Genomic DNA, 15,117 nt, shown 5'->3' with positions numbered 1-15,117 from the left:
CCAATCTTGACATTTCTGGACAAGCAGTGTTAGCTGCCTCACCTGGCTTCCTCAGGCGTTAGTCTCTCCCCCTTTTTCTTCTGCTTTGCCTGGTAGATCAGCCTTGCATCGCTGTTGCTGCGAGCTTCAGCAAAGTCCAACGCCTCCACAACGCCAGAGAGGAAAGACTGCTTTGGCCTGGAACGCACATCTCAGCATCAGACCTCCGATATCAAGAATCAGTCTTGAAGATTTAGCATTGGCAAGAAAAGTCCTTGTGCGACCAAAATATGTTCAAGTGAACAAGGATCTGGCAGCAAAGAGTACTACATGGGGAGTAAGAAGAAGAACAAATAGATAAAAGGCTTACAATGTATCTTCGGCTTTGCTTGGAGCTGACTTCTTCTGCTTTTTGCTGAATAGAGCCCGAGTGAGAATTGGTCTGCGTGAGCCAAAGATCGGCCGTCTGGGCAGTGCATGGAACGAAGCGATATGATCCACACTTCCGAGCGTGTGCAGGTCGCCCATTGTTGCACTTTTACAGAGTCACTTGCAGAGTATAGACCGAAAGTGTGCATGATGGACACATCGAAAGAGTCTGGGCCACAGAAACCCTCTCCGACAGTGCGAGATTATCCCTCTGTAGGTGAAGGTGCGTGGCAGCTGCACGTGAAGCTACTCGTGTACCCTTCAGATATGATCAACCATGCTCCTTATGGCTGTGCCAAAAATGGGGTTGTGTTGCGCAGATCTCTTGAATCCTTACACCTTTAGGGGGGCCGACAAACCTTTGTGCTTGCTACTGACAGACCTTTAAAGATCTTATATTGTATTATACTATATTAGTAATTAGTAGTGTAGTGTCAAATTTGCGCTTAAGCTTGCTACTGCAGTTTCAAGGGTTCCCAGTGCCACAGTGGGTCACATCAAAGAGTCGCTCTGCAGGCTATGCCTTGATATTTGTGACGTGAGGCCACTCCGGACAAATTGCCATGACAGCCTCGTCCTGCCCCTTTGGAAAAACGAACAGGTCTGAAACATAAATTCAAGCTTGCAAGCTTGCAATTGCAGAAACTTGCACTGAGAACATTGAATGCCATACAGACATCTCTGAACAAATTCCAATTTTGCAGGCTCTCAACTTGTTTGCAAATAATGTTGCATGTGCAATGGCACAAGGCGCTATGGACTCCCCTACAAAGAACTCACAGTTTACATTTTGCCCGTCATAGCCTCTCCTATACTGTTGTGTTGCATGTGATGCTCGCCCAGTAAGAGCAGTCCAAGGCTCCTTCCATCCTTTGAAGCTCCTGGCAAATAGCCACTTGGACCTTTTCAATGTTCCATTTTGACGATTCTCCTCCCACTCAAGGTCTCTCCCTCGAACCCTCGCTTCGGAGAAGTTGTGCTTACTAATACCCAGTACAACACCACTAATCACCCCCACATAAGTACTGACAACGGCAGCGGCAACGACCGGCTGGCGCACATGCATGTAAACCATTACTCACATCGTCAGGCGTTGCTGCCGTCATTTCTTTGCCTGTGCTATCTCGTCTGCAAGCTGCTGCACAGTACGCTGCCTGCAGAAACCATTGATGGTGCGCAGAGAATTGTCATGCCTCTCCTGACTGAACGTGGCGCATGCATCTGCGCACAGCAGCAAACTGTCATTCCGCACTCCAACTGAACGGCAACAATATAGTAAGCCCTAGTCAAGGACCACGGCAGATGTCTTTCATTCCACTGGCTTCCTTGGTACAAAGCGTTTTGTACTTGTTGGGATACTTCGGTTTCTACAAACTTTCCCCTCCTGAGAATCGTGCATGCAGCTCTAACCGCAAAAGGCTCAAGTGCGCTGAAAATGCAGCAGCCGATTGCAGGAGCGATTGGGGCACGGCTAAGTTATTGTCTAAGAGGAGATGGACTCAAATATTGCCGCAGCTTGACGGGTCGCTGGCTTTGAATAAAGAGCTGGAGAACCAGCAGTGATTATTTTTCACTGCAGTGCCAGCGGCAGAAGGAAGGGCTGAGTCACCTGTGACTAAGGTGACGTAGTAATGCTTGTCGCATGCGTCGCGCACCGCGCTCTCCACGCACTGGTCTGTCAGGCAGCCCGCCAAAATAAGAAACCTGCAGCCAGCGCACACTTCAGCATTTCCTCTGCAGCAACAGCTTCATCTCCTCATCCATCTTTGCACATCTATTCTGCCTAAAGATCGTGTCAAAGCCCTTGGTAAAGCGTGGCACTGTTGTCCTGACCTGCGGTGTCCCTCAACAGCTTGCTACACCACACACTTCATATTCGATGTTTTTCTCAGATTTTGATTTCCACTTGTCGTTGCATCAACAGAGGATTATCCCACTTTGCAATGTTCTGGCACTTGTATGTTCTTTGCCAAACCATGGCACTGCTTCCTGCCCTGCAATACTTCCCTGCAGCTCGCTCTGTCGACCATTTGATGGAATTTTACCAATCTAAATTGAACTTGAATTTGGAGGATTTCAATTTGAAGAAGCTGGCTGTGTGCGCACTTGACTCCCAGGCTGCGCAGAATGTAGTCGATGTTTGTGGATGCAAAGACATTGGATGAGGTCTTGGGCAGCACTATCTCATCCGGCCCAGGTGCTATGCAATTCAGCACCTGCATGCATGACTCTTCTATTTAATGCAGGATGAGTCGTCCTTAAGTTTTCTCCGTGGCAAGATCTGAGGCGCACTACTACCTTGCTAGATCAAGACGGCTGCTGCTTGCATACTCACTCACACAAGATATGGAACAGCACGATAGTTGATGAAAATAGATCTCCAACTTCCCCCTAGATAGAGGCCCCTCAGCAACCACAAAACAAAGACGGCAGTGCACATGGAAAATATGCAGCCTGTAGATGAGGAGCTTGTGCAACTCACAGAAAAGAATTAGTTCCTGGGGTCTAAAAAGTATCCTGGGGTTGCACCAGCAAAGGGGTCTTTCAGCTTACCACGGCAAGCGGGAGCTCACCTCAGCATCAAAGGATCCAGGGGGCACATGGAAACCAGAGATTTTGTAGTCGAGAGACTGGTCACGGCCGTCAGCAGTCAGGGACTGGATGACTGTGTACATGACTTCGATGCCAGCTTCCCGGCAGGTGTCCCTCAGCTGCACCCACTTCGGAGCAGTTTCCTCCATCCTCTTCCACCAGTAATCCACCGGTGTGTCCTGCATCGAGTAGTTGAAGTACTTTATATAACACTTCTACAAATACAGATTTTTACATGACGTGCACTTGCGAGGCAACCCTTTCTCCTATCCCCTGGCGCTTGCTCTGTCTTGATGTCTGCATCCCTCTTTCTTTGATTATTAACATTATTATTTTAGAGACCTTTTGGGAGCCACCTGAGGCTCATGGGTCTTAAAACGATACATCGATGAGAGTGCTTTCGTCTGCCAAGTACAAGCGTCCAAGGCTAGTGTTGGATCGAAGTGATGCAGCAGGGGATGTGGTGTGACACCCCTAGAAAGCTCTGCATCTGGAGGCCCATCCACTGGTGCCCCAGGATGGCAAGCAATTAAGTGCTCGATTTTCGGGACGTAATGAGACAAATAGAACGCAAAAGAAAGACCAGAAATGAGAAGTGTCACCGGTGGGAGTCCCTGCATCTCTGCTCCATCCTTGTGGCAGTTGTAATTCTGCACGTCTATGAAGAGCACGGCAGCTTCGCCAGGAACAACTGGGATTTGTCTTAAGTGCGTCTGCGGCTTGAATGTGGCCTCGGGCCTCCGCAAAGCATTTTGGGGTTGGCCATTAGAGAGCGATCCAGTTTCTAGATTCTTCAGATAAGCCTGCACGGCCTCTTCTACAACGAGGTCGATGTCTTTGAGTTCAGTCTGGTATAATGTCTGGAGTTTTGACCATGTTTCCGCTGAAATCTTCACTGTCTTGTCCTGATCAGACATGCCCGATAGGTCTCCAGTGAATGTTCCGCACGCTGCCTGTGCTTCCCTTACTTTGTCAATTGACGTGTATTACCTTGAGACAGTTCCTATAGCGTGGCGTGGTGGCCCTGAAATGGAGATTGCCATCATATGTTGGCATGGCATTCGTAAGCGGGTAGGGTTCATTCATAAAATTTCGTATATCCCTAAGCCAGGGGAGTGCATGCAACCCTCGAGACACGTCCTCATGCCAAGTACAGGTGGCACTCGCAGAGTCTCTTTGCGTACAGGGCCGGCTTCCGGAAGCCATGAAGGTGTGGATTCATTGCTCACCTTTGTCTATGGTGAATAAAGCTTCACATTTGTGCTGCATTAGCACCGTGCCCACGTTTGATTGGGTCTTGCTTGGATTTTGCATATCCGACAAGGGGTAGGGTTTTGGTAGCATTTCACTGCATCTTGTCTGCAGACACACCTGCCTCTTGGCTGAAGAGGAGATTGATCTGAGATTCCTTTACTGATGGAGCTCGACATGCAACATAGTGGATAAGTTGATGCAAGGTCGATTGCACCGCGCTGAATAAGCTCACCTTGTTTGAGAGTCCTCAACGCTGACCTCCCTGGCTCGCAGCAGCAGCTCGCACAGCCGGTCCCAGAGTGTCATGATCTGCCCGCCTGCAAGCATAGATATTCATGGGTTGATTAAGAATTGGTTTGGTTTGAGCCAGGGGCTAATTCAACTGGGTGAGAAGTTTGCCGCAAGAGACCCCCCAGTGCAGGAATGACGTGGTGGGATGACCTGTACAAAGCTGTTGGTGCCCATGGGAAGTAAGGGTGTTCCAAGTGAGTACTTCTTGGAGTTTCTGTGTGTGTGGGTACTGCATGGGTCGTTGTGTATACAGTGACTTTTCTAGGTGGTTTGCTGGAGTGGTTTGGGCCGTCTTGCATATTAACAATCGACTTGGGGTTTTGCTAAGGGCAAGTGTGTGTTACAAGTGTGTGTGGCTGCATGTTTAATGCCAAGACCATCCTCTAAGGCAGCATGACTTTCATTTTTGCAGCAGCAATATATACTGTGTTAAATCAAACAACTCTAATGAGATGACTCTTGATCCCTTGCCAGTTCCCTCTTGATTGGAGCATGCATGCTGGCATGCCTGGCAGTCATAAACAGTTTCCCTTCTTGCACGCGCCGTCCAACAAATTGTTTGTTACCCGCTAGATTTATCCAGGCGAAGGTTATTGTCTTGCAGGACCCTTCTCTATCTGACAGGGTGCTCCCTGTAGAAATTGAAGTCCGGGTCAAAGCCGCCGCACCCCTGAAGCTTGACATACATGACTTCCGCGAGCCTATCCTGCAGTATCTTGCTCATGTCATGATCCATTCCCAGTTTTGCATGAGTGACAATGACAGCGTTTCGCAGCAGCTCCGTAGCTTCCTCCAGCTTCCCTCGCGCGCATACGAGGCCGGCAATGGCATGATACACATCTCCAAGGAGCACAATGTGCGCCTCGCTGTCTTCACCAACTTCCTGCATTGCACACACAGAGAAGTGCGCACACGAATAAAATCACTCAGCAATCATTGAATGCAGATATTATTCCTCTATTAGCAGCGCATGCTGTTTCTGCCAGAGGGCAAGATGCGTCTGCAGATGAGCTTCGACGGCGGCCACAGTTTCTACCCCTTCATGGACTAACCTTGGGCACGGTGCTCAGTATTTACACCGCCCCGTATCAGCCGGGGGCAAGGATCTTGATACTACTTCACATTACCAATCAGCAAACTTCCAGGCACTGCCGTATGTGCCCATTTGAGGGGCAGAAAATGCTGAAAAATATGAGCCAAAGGTAGCAGGTCACTTGTTATGAGGTGTGCGAATTTCCATCCTACCTGCAGGGATGCTAGTGATTTTGCTGCATCCCACAGGACCTTTTCCTCCTCTTCGTAATCCCCTGCTAGATGCAGCGCCTCCCCCAGCCTGTACTGCCAGACCTCTGAGCCGTTGGGCTGAGGGGACCTCTTCTGCTCTTGCACAACGTCCCTCAGCAGCTCAGCAGCCTGTGCAAAATGTAAGATACAAATTTAAAAACCCATGTGATTCAGTGTAGTCACAGCTTGCATGCATAGCAAGGGGAGCCTCTTCATACTCCCCGGGTGCCTAGCAATTTTCTTCTTATCGGATCAGGATGTTGACTTTAGAAAACTTGAAATGGCTGCATCAGCACAGGCGCATAATCCAGCCAGCAGAACAGGAGCACCCGCAGTAAATGATACATAGTGTAAAGGACAAATATTGGATTTGAATCTTTGCGTATCAGACACGGATTTCTCATGCCGACAGGAAGGCAGCAGCAGCAACTGACAACACATGCTTGAAGAAAGAGCTCAGTAGATATTATGGTGCGCTGCACACCTTCATATGATTTCCCTGCTTGAAGAAGAGCCTCACGAGGCTGTCCCGCCATCTGTTTTTAGCATAGAAATTCTTGGATGTGTACCCTTCGCTTATCAGGCGGAGTCCCTCGTACATCATCTGCTCTGCCTCCTCTTGCCTGCGAGCAACACCTAAAAATATGAACGGTAATACAGGCACAGATATTGGGTTTTATTTGAACACTCCACATTGCTTTGCTTAAAGCCCCTCTGCCCAAAAGCAGGCTGGGTATTTGATACGCGTAGGTTTGTATATTCTGTAAGCAGCAATTGAAGAAAATTCTGGTCAAATGGCCTGCTCCTTAACACACATGCAAGCATTCCAGTGCACTGACACACTGTCACACATACTGTCCAATTTATTCCATATACAACCAGGGGGATGAAAATGTTGGATAAATCTCTGAGCTGAGCACATCAGCATTTTCCTTTGAAGTACATAAGAGCACACCTTGCTTCGTCCAGAGAAAAAACTGCCGAGCAGCCATTCAGGCAGAGCAGCATGACATCCCAATCAGTGTCTCCAGCCAGAGGCAAGAACTCCATTCCTCGCCGCAAGGCCGCACATGCTTCTTCTTCGTGATCCAACTCGAAAAGAGCCATGCCCAGCTCTGCGTAGCACTCTCCAAGCTTGTGGTACGCCCATTGGTTCTGCGGGTGCTCAAGCATGCGCGCAACCCGCGTGTCTTGAAACACTGCAAGCCCGCTGCATGCTGATTTAACAGCTTCCTCAAAATTCTCATTCCAAGAGTGCAACTGTGCGAGGTGTATGCTGACACCGGCAAGTTTGACAGAGTCCCACAGAAGAGTGTCTGGATCGTCTGTCTGCTCCAAAGAAGTCTGCATGCGCATTCCCCTTCATCAACTCGAGCTTAATATAAATAACAATCCATCCGAGATATTGACACCTACCTAAAGGCAAAATCGTGATGCTAGTTTATGGGAGGCAGAGGGGGAAATAAGATTAGTGTCACTTTTTATGAACCCCTGGAAGGCATGTGAGAAGGGTGGGTATGGAGGGTTTTACCTGCAGATGCTGCATCACCATGTGGCACATCTCAAAAGACTCTGCTTTGAGTCCTACGCTGATTATTCGGTCAATGGCCGACCACCGAGCCTTCTCAGCATATGGCCTTCTGCTGTCTGCCACCACATCTTCCTGTAGCTTCCTCAGCACCTGTCTGCCCTCGTCCTGCTTTCCCTGCGTTTGTTGATCATATTTTCCAGTTCCTTATACTTGTTACTAATATCTACTGCATGTGGCCTGTTCTACATGACATCTGAGGGAAAAACCAAAATCGACTAACGGGAATAGCAGCTATTTCTCATGCAGTGGTAATTGCAGGTGAGTTTTACCCAGCTAGGCCTCACCTGGTGGAACAGGTTCTTCACCAGAAAGGCTCTGGCGTCAATAAAGCCAAAAGGATCCATTTTGGAGGGTACATGTTCAACATGTTCCCAGTTTTCCAGTGCACTTCCCATGAACTGCTCAGCTCGTACATCCCTGTGCGCACGCTCAGTGTGAGAAATCATCAATACAGATTTTGAGTTGCTTTCTTGGTGTGCAGCACCAGCCATTCAGGGGCTGTCACTGGTGACGGTGTGATCAATCAATGCTCAGCAATTGGTCAGCGCAATTACCCTTCTCTCATACACTCCAAAAGAGTTCCTGCACGGCTCTGAGCTAGCGCAAGTTTGTCGACTGCGTTCTGCCATGCTGGTGAGTGATCGACATGTTTCTCAGCCTCGTAAACCGCGTCTTGATGAATGTTATTGAACACCTGTGATCACATAGTCACATGTTTGCCACGGTGTAGGCTGATTCGCAGCTCATCACGAGCTCAGCTCAGACGTCCTTATGTTACAAGCTTCTGTTCATTGGTTGCATGTTCTTTTGACATGATTATGTGATCCATGGCACAAGGACATGAGCCCTAAAAACATGGTGGAGACACAGAATTTGTGCAGAACATGGCTAGATATTCTTGCGCTTAAAAAAATCATGTGGGTGCATAGTTGCACCATTCGTCAGAACAGTTAATGGGGACCGTATTTATGGCCAAATACACGGTCATACGGTATTAAAATATACGAAACACGATAATAAACGGCCTATTTTGGCCCAAAACACCCAATATACAACCGAATAATCACCATATGCCGAATGGCCGAATCCGGATGGTGCAAGTATGTGTGGGTGATGCTAGAGGCTTGAAGGAAATGTGATCACCTTGAGTGCTTTTTGGATGGGGGGAGCATCTTCTTTTGCGGCCATACACATAAGGACAAAGGTCATCTCAAGGCGGCACCTCTGCAGCTCACCAAAAGCATCTGGGATCTTCTCCAGCGCTGAGCAAGCTTCCTCCAGCACCTTTGTTGCACGCATGCTTGATTATCATCTCTGCATGCCTTGATTCCATTAGCTGTATTTGGTGGAGGAGCTGTAGTATGGCCACCAGCATTTGCTTGAAGCAACAGGCTTGCTTTGCTGTGCCAAGCTCCAGGTGCAATTTTCTCAGGGTACACATTCGATGCACAGGCTGTCAAGTGCAAGCTGAGTAGGGTGGGATAGCCCTTCTCACAGCGGGTCACAACAAATGGGCGCAACGCACACGTACACAGCTGTAAGCACCAAGAAAATCAGAAACTCACCAGAACTGCCTCTTCAAATCTAATTTGCACGCGCAGCGATATTGCCAGCACCGCCTGAAACAAGAAACTAGCACAGCTTCAGAACCACATGTCCACAGATGCATCGTTGCTCCTTTGGAGCTCGAGTCAGAGGCCGGCGCAACATTTCTGCGATATAAGAATGGCAGGGATTTCGTGTAATGTTACTAAGGATACTATTTTCTGGGAGCGGTGCCTATGGCCACGGTTGATTGGTCTTGCTTGGATCTGGTGAGGTCAGAAAGGGTGGGTTTCTGGCAAGGTTCACCTGCAGCTTGTCTGCTGCAAAGGCACTTTGCCTCTGGCAGAAACAACACGTGATAAAAACTATACCGTAGTAAGACCATATTCCGCGCAAAATTTTAAGATAATTCTCTTGAAAAATTTAACAACCTAGATTGTAAAAAATACCCCCCAAAACAATTTTGATACCAATTTTGCAAAGCTATCGCCGAGCCCGACCCATTGGTGACGATGAAACAACATTTCAAGGGAAAACATTTTTTGCGCATTTTGAGGGGTGCGGGACACACGATGTTGACTATGGTATATGGGAGTAGTGGGTTGTCTTACATGCAGGTCGGCAATTAGGGAGGGCTCCATGGGCGCCTGTTGGAAAGTTGCCAGCGCCTCTCTCAGCAAGTTTTCTGCCTCTGCTGCATCTTCCTTCCGCCGCCAGCGAGGCCTCTCGGCCATTATCGCCTCTGCCAGGCCCTGCTTACAAATTGCCACTGCTGTGCTGCTTGTTGAAACATCGCCTTCCTCAAGCTCCTGTAAAACCACTCATGTACTTGATATTATCGATTATATTTCAAATTATTGCACACCTTTTCTGCCAAAGGTGCGTTCTGCAGACAAGCTGCAGTAAAAGGCAGCCACAATCCTTTCCCTTATCGGACTCCCCAGATCAAAGCACAAATTTCAAGCTCTAAGCTTAGGCTACAATCATTGAATGTTTTCTGCCTCACTGCGCTCTGCTCGTGCATGACCATACATACCATTGGAGAGCATCACACCATGAGACCATGTATGTAGCATTCTTATGTTATATCATTATTTGACATTTCATTCAGGATTTCGCAATTCCAGGAGTATATTTGACCACAGAAGGTGTGATTGACGCACCCGCAGAGCTGCTCTGTGCAGCTGCTCAGCCTCATAGCCTCTCTGCAGGCTGCAAAGCACAGAGCCTAGAGCGCGCAGCGCTTGCATGCGCATGGCATAATCCGGCGATTGGATTCTTTCCCAACCGGCCACAATATCTCTCAGCAGCTCTTGTGCCTGCCAGGGGTCACCGGCCTTGGCTATTTGGAGAGCAGCAAGACGTTGCTCCTCCAGATTTGCCTCAGCATCTCCAATTGTAGACAACTTGGTGTCTGAAGTCTGCATGCAAACACCCACAGGCATCGAACGAGGTTGCTGTGTAGCAGAACCACGAAAGCCTTGTGATGAACGTAACCTTGCAAGCTGCACCGATTTTCAAGGCGTCCAATCTGGAGATTTGAAGGAATTGGAAATGGTCACCTGCAAGAGAGTGATTGATCTAATACGGTCTGCTCCGTGGAGCCCACGTGGTCTTGGCGGTGTCCTCAAGGGTGGCACAGAGGCCGTCATAGGAGCTTGTGGACGTGACGGATGTGCGTGCAGAAGAGCAGGTCTATTGCTTGCAGGTACCTGCAACATGCCGTGATTACCGTCGTGAGAAATGTACAGGAAGCAGGAACGATGGTGGTATAGGGCAGTTTCGTTGCTCTCACAATTCTAAGCGTAGCGTCGTGAATACCCAAGACACTATCTCTGCTTTTGTAGCGTGATTACAGATATGCTAGCGGACAAATACAACTTGAGATCTGTTTGCTGTGGGACACGTCGTCGCTGATCACCTTGCTCCGGTTTCCGCACTTGCGCTGGGCGTGCAAACCCAAGCGTGCTGCCGCATTGAAACACAAAGCTGCCATTGTTTCACCTGGACAGAGTTCTTTTGAAGAGGAATCAGAAGTTCTCAAACTCTGCGCCTCAACAAGGTTGACGTTCCAAGGTTCCGAGTTCGAGGCAATGGTTTTCTCATTTTCTCACCCTTTCATGCCCCCTCATGTCAAGGGTTTTAAATTTGCTTGCCATCTGAGAGATGCATGACACCAAGACAACGGAAACATATTAAGGGCAGAAAGCTGTCGTTTGCACACGAATCGAGCATAAACTGTGAATGCAAGAGACTGCCAACAATGATGCCTGCTCGTACCGTTGTATGGTTGACCCATTCAGTGCTGTTACAAAATGCAATCGTGCATGATGATGATTTATAACCTATTTATAATAGTACTCTTCTTCTTTGCAGATGCTTTCTGCATGCATCGTCGCACTGAGCTGGCAGCTGAGCTAAGAGCAGTCTGCCATAAAAAAGGTCTATTTGCAATGAAAGGGCCACTGGTGGTGAGCCGAGTTCCCTAAGCAGCATTTTCTCAGTAGCTGAATCCAGGTCTTGCATTTCCTTTTGAAGCTCTGAACTTTATGTCTGACGTGCCAGCTCAGCTCAGGGCATGACGCTTCCCGGCAGCCACATGAAGCCAAGCGCAGCTACACTCGACTGCACATTCAGATTTATTCATCCTGCACCACTCTTCTCCATTTCATGGTCCCAAGCAGTCCTTTTTCAAAGCAGCCCAACAAAGAACACAAGAGTGGACAATATTGTACAAATGTGTCTATATTATAATACAACCTGCCCATGCTGGAAGTAAGGTGCAGGTGAAGGCTGCCACAATCCCACCCCTTGTCGGACTCGCCAGGTAAAATCAAGACCCAATCAACCACTGGCATGGTGCTCGGTACTTTTACCGTGCCCCCTGCCGGCCGGGGCTATAAATATACAATGCACTGCCTCCTCAATCCCCTATGAGCCTCAGGACCAGATGCACCGTTGAGTAATCCACGATGCCATAAGCCCTGAGAAGCCTCGAGTCGAACAGCTGCCTCCCATCATAAATCAATCGTTGCTGATCTGGAGGAATCCCTTCTTTGTCCTGTATCAGGCCCCTCAGCTGCTTCACAGTGACTTCTGCCGTTGGCCGATCGAACTTAAAACTGATCTCCTTCCCTGTCAAAGTCTTCACGTATAGCCAGCCCTCTGCCAGAGGCGCCCGCTGCAAGGCAGTGCACAAAAAAGTCTGAATACACCAATTTTTCAGATAGATTTTGCATCTGCTCTTCACTTCAAGACAGCAAGTCAGTGACTGTTGCTGCAGCAACATGCACTCTACATTGCAAAGCGGCATTGTGCGGTTAAAATACTGCGCAGAAAACGGCACAAATTAGCACTATGCAGCAGCCAGCAAATCGGACACTATATTACTCTGCTAATCTGCAGCCCGAAATCAAGATTCAATACCTCTGCTCTGTGCTTCTTGACAAGGAATGCTATGGCGCCAATGCGCATGCAAGAAGCCAACAATATTAGTCACCCTTGCATGCATGGGATGATTATATATAAAAAACGCCATTATAAAATAGGCGTTGTCACTCTCACCTTAGGGGTTTCTCGCCGCTTCTTCTTCTCTGGTGGTGGAGCTGCGTTGACGGAGGAGTGGGTTGCATTGAAGCGCTCTATCAGATGGCGCACACTCACCGGCTGCAGGTACCTGCAGGGTAGCTGACAGTCTCAGGATGAAGGTAATGCATAGACTCCTGTTGCAGACTTTCAATGAATCTGCAATCTTCAGATGACTCAAATAATACACTCTCCAGCATTATGTCAGCTGATGGACATGATGGTGCCAGTATGGGACCGAGGCCCTTAACTCACAAAGCCGTCAATCATGCAACGCTCTGAACCCCTCGAAATCCATTCCGTGTATGCTTGATACATGCATGACACATGCTATGAAGGCCCGCTGCCCTCGCGAATGTGATCCTGGCAATCTTCTGAGGGCTCATTGCAAAACCTTCTCTGCATCTGATCTCAGGGTCTCTGTCAAACGTACATGCTTGCCATTCTGAGATACTCTGTCAAGACTCACACCATGGATGAGACACCAGCCACAGACATGCGCCTACAGTGCATTGCAGACTTTATCGAGCACAAGCAGTATTCTCCACTGGATGTACGATCTGCATGTCGTACCACGGGCGCATACATAACAGTAGAGGCAAACCTGTCGATCCTGTACGCGTTGGGGTGGCCAGCCGCAGTGATAGCTGCCCTGTTGTCAATCACAGCGTTTGCGTTGGCTCTCAGTTTGTACGCGAGCGAGCCCCTGCCTCTCTCCTTCATCACCCGAGCGCCATCCACTCTGTGGTGCGCTGATTTGTAGTGCCCGCTGCTGGCATACTCCAGTGTGTGACCTGCAGTGCAAAGACATCATATAATATATACTCCATAGTGTCTCTGCAAAGCGTCAATTGCAGTCATCAACGAAGGACTCAGGACGGTCAAAGTGTTGCTTGGATGATCTTCAGTCATGCTGGCCAAAGACTGCAATGGCTCAGGACACAAGAAGAAAGCGCTTGTGCAGCAGCTTGTGTGAGAATAGAACCTCTGGCTTGCCACCGACGATTGTGCCAAGCAGCGGTGAGAGAGTGCGTTACCTGCAAGTATGAGGACGTGCTCCGTTTGCAGCACGCAACTCTGCCATTCGCCATTTGAGGCTTGCACCTGCAAGTGCAGTATCCATTTTTGAGGAGCCCCTTTCATCTCATCATCACTGTGAGTCACGCATGCAAACAGCGTGCTCTCAGAAGTGGTCCAAATACTATTTGGGAGAGGTACCAGGCTGCATGTTGTGATATCGGCCTGAACTGGCTCTACCAATCCCTCGCACCGGGTGCCGGGGGCCGGGTGTGAAAGGCTTCCGAAGCACTTTAAGTGGAGTGAAGCAGCACCTGCAGGGCGCCGCCTTGAGGGCTGTAGATGAGAGTCAGGAGGCCCTGGTCCTCATGAGCTGCGCAGCCCCCTCGCCTGACTGCCTTGTACTTGACAATGTCCAGCATTGATGATGCGGGCTCTGCAGATGGTACGTCGTCCAGGATGGTCAGGAAGGTATCGTGGCGCAGCTTTATGGCGTGGGCCAGAGCACTCAGGCATGTGCGGCCAACTGAGTCCAGCGTCATCAGTGCCTGTGCAGAGTAGAAGGAGCCGCAGAATCGCACTTTTAGATGTAAATGGGAACCAACTAATATTTAGCCGATCAAGGGTATATTAGTAAGGGAAGGTGCAGGAGCGGGTCAAGAGGAATGCACCTTTGTCAAGGAGGTCTCTTTTGAATCTGAAGATATGATGACGCGCAACAATTCCTTCTCCGGTCTGTTCATATACACGTCTCCATTCCTGAATTTGTATTCAGACATTCCCGGCATTTTCTGGAACAATGGGTCGCCGTCAGGCAGTGCCTGGCTGAGGATGCAGGCCATCTCTGCACCCACGTCCACGATGCAGGCACGCTGCTCCCTCAGAGCATTGCTCAAGACACTGCTGCTGGATGTATACTCCTCGTGGGTGATGATTGAAGGCTTGAGATCGGCCAGTAAGGTCACGGGTAGGCCGTTGATGGTGAGCCCACTGCAGATGCACAGATGGCGTTGACCCGCGTGTGGAAAACTTAGAACATGTTCCACAAACCACTCTCAATATTTCAACACTACATAGGATTATTTGGACGACAAGCAGCACCTGGGTCGAAATGTAGAGTTCTCATCCTGCCTTGCTCGTTTGGCAGCTCGCTCCATCTCCTCGGTGTTCACAGAGCTTCCGACTGCCCAACTCCAACTGTTCTTTGATTTTGACGATTGCTTCATCTAACCTGCTGCTAGCAGGCTGCTAGGGAGGTTGACATGCGCCTTACGGAGAACGATGGTGCAGCCTTGACGTCACCCATGCAAGTTCTGTCGGGAGGAAAATCTGTCCTGGAGCCCTGACGAGTGAGAGGACAAGAGATGTTGAAAATAGAGCGACATTGAGGAAAATCAAGGATCAGCGACTAGCCTGGAATCCCTAAAATGCCCAATCAAGTGCTATTTCAAAAAACCCCATTCTGCATGTGGACATTAGAGCAAGTTTGGGTTTTAGGGAGGGTTGCGGGGGTCTTTACTGAGGAACCAAAGCACTGCTTCTTTCGCAAG

General features: G+C 49.1%; 4 protein-coding genes across 4 annotated transcripts; all 4 read right to left on the bottom strand.

Annotated features, from left to right (window-relative positions):
* Positions 1-856: 856 nt before the first annotated feature.
* On the bottom strand, positions 857-3,990 carry COCSUDRAFT_24411 (Isochorismatase hydrolase). Its single transcript, XM_005646238.1, has 5 exons — positions 3,603-3,990; positions 2,982-3,179; positions 2,515-2,624; positions 2,018-2,112; positions 857-1,629 (listed from the first exon to the last, which is right to left on the bottom strand). The coding sequence occupies exons 1-5, from the start codon at positions 3,915-3,917 to the stop codon at positions 1,511-1,513; spliced, it is 837 nt and encodes a 278-aa protein (XP_005646295.1). The 5' UTR covers positions 3,918-3,990; the 3' UTR covers positions 857-1,510.
* A 1,168-nt stretch (positions 3,991-5,158) lies between these two features.
* Positions 5,159-10,221, bottom strand: COCSUDRAFT_42811 (hypothetical protein; the record flags this gene model as incomplete). The annotated part of the gene is made up of 10 exons (XM_005646237.1): positions 5,159-5,428; positions 5,791-5,958; positions 6,314-6,452; positions 6,785-6,993; positions 7,361-7,534; positions 7,705-7,837; positions 8,643-8,704; positions 8,986-9,039; positions 9,577-9,774; positions 10,129-10,221. 10 exons carry the CDS (start codon positions 10,219-10,221, stop codon positions 5,159-5,161), a joined length of 1,500 nt encoding a protein of 499 aa, XP_005646294.1.
* Positions 10,222-11,257: 1,036 nt separating this feature from the next.
* COCSUDRAFT_24410 (monoubiquitin) lies at positions 11,258-12,122 on the bottom strand (the record flags this gene model as incomplete). The annotated part of the gene is made up of 1 exon (XM_005646236.1): positions 11,258-12,122. A coding segment is annotated over one exon (234 nt), but the record flags the coding sequence as incomplete, so codon positions are not given.
* A 1,759-nt stretch (positions 12,123-13,881) lies between these two features.
* Positions 13,882-14,983, bottom strand: COCSUDRAFT_47928 (hypothetical protein; the record flags this gene model as incomplete). Its single annotated transcript, XM_005646235.1, has 3 exons — positions 14,669-14,983; positions 14,239-14,557; positions 13,882-14,115 (listed from the first exon to the last, which is right to left on the bottom strand). Coding segments are annotated over exons 1-3 (678 nt in total), but the record flags the coding sequence as incomplete, so codon positions are not given.
* Positions 14,984-15,117: the final 134 nt, after the last annotated feature.

Source organism: Coccomyxa subellipsoidea, assembly GCF_000258705.1.
Source record: "Coccomyxa subellipsoidea C-169, whole genome shotgun sequence".
Classification (NCBI taxonomy): Eukaryota; Viridiplantae; Chlorophyta; class Trebouxiophyceae; family Coccomyxaceae; genus Coccomyxa; species Coccomyxa subellipsoidea.
This window is presented reverse-complemented; position numbering and strand designations above follow the sequence as displayed.

Excerpts from the sequence above, each read along its gene's own strand:
- COCSUDRAFT_24411 (XM_005646238.1), bottom strand. The coding sequence starts at position 3,917 with ATGTCTGATCAGGACAAGACAGTGAAGATTTCAGCGGAAACATGGTCA. Across the intron at positions 3,180-3,602 it reads AGATGCAGGGACTCCCACCG|GACACACCGGTGGATTACTG; the intron begins GTGACACTTCTC and ends TACTCGATGCAG. Across the intron at positions 2,625-2,981 it reads CTGGATCCTTTGATGCTGAG|GTGCTGAATTGCATAGCACC; the intron begins GTGAGCTCCCGC and ends TCATGCATGCAG.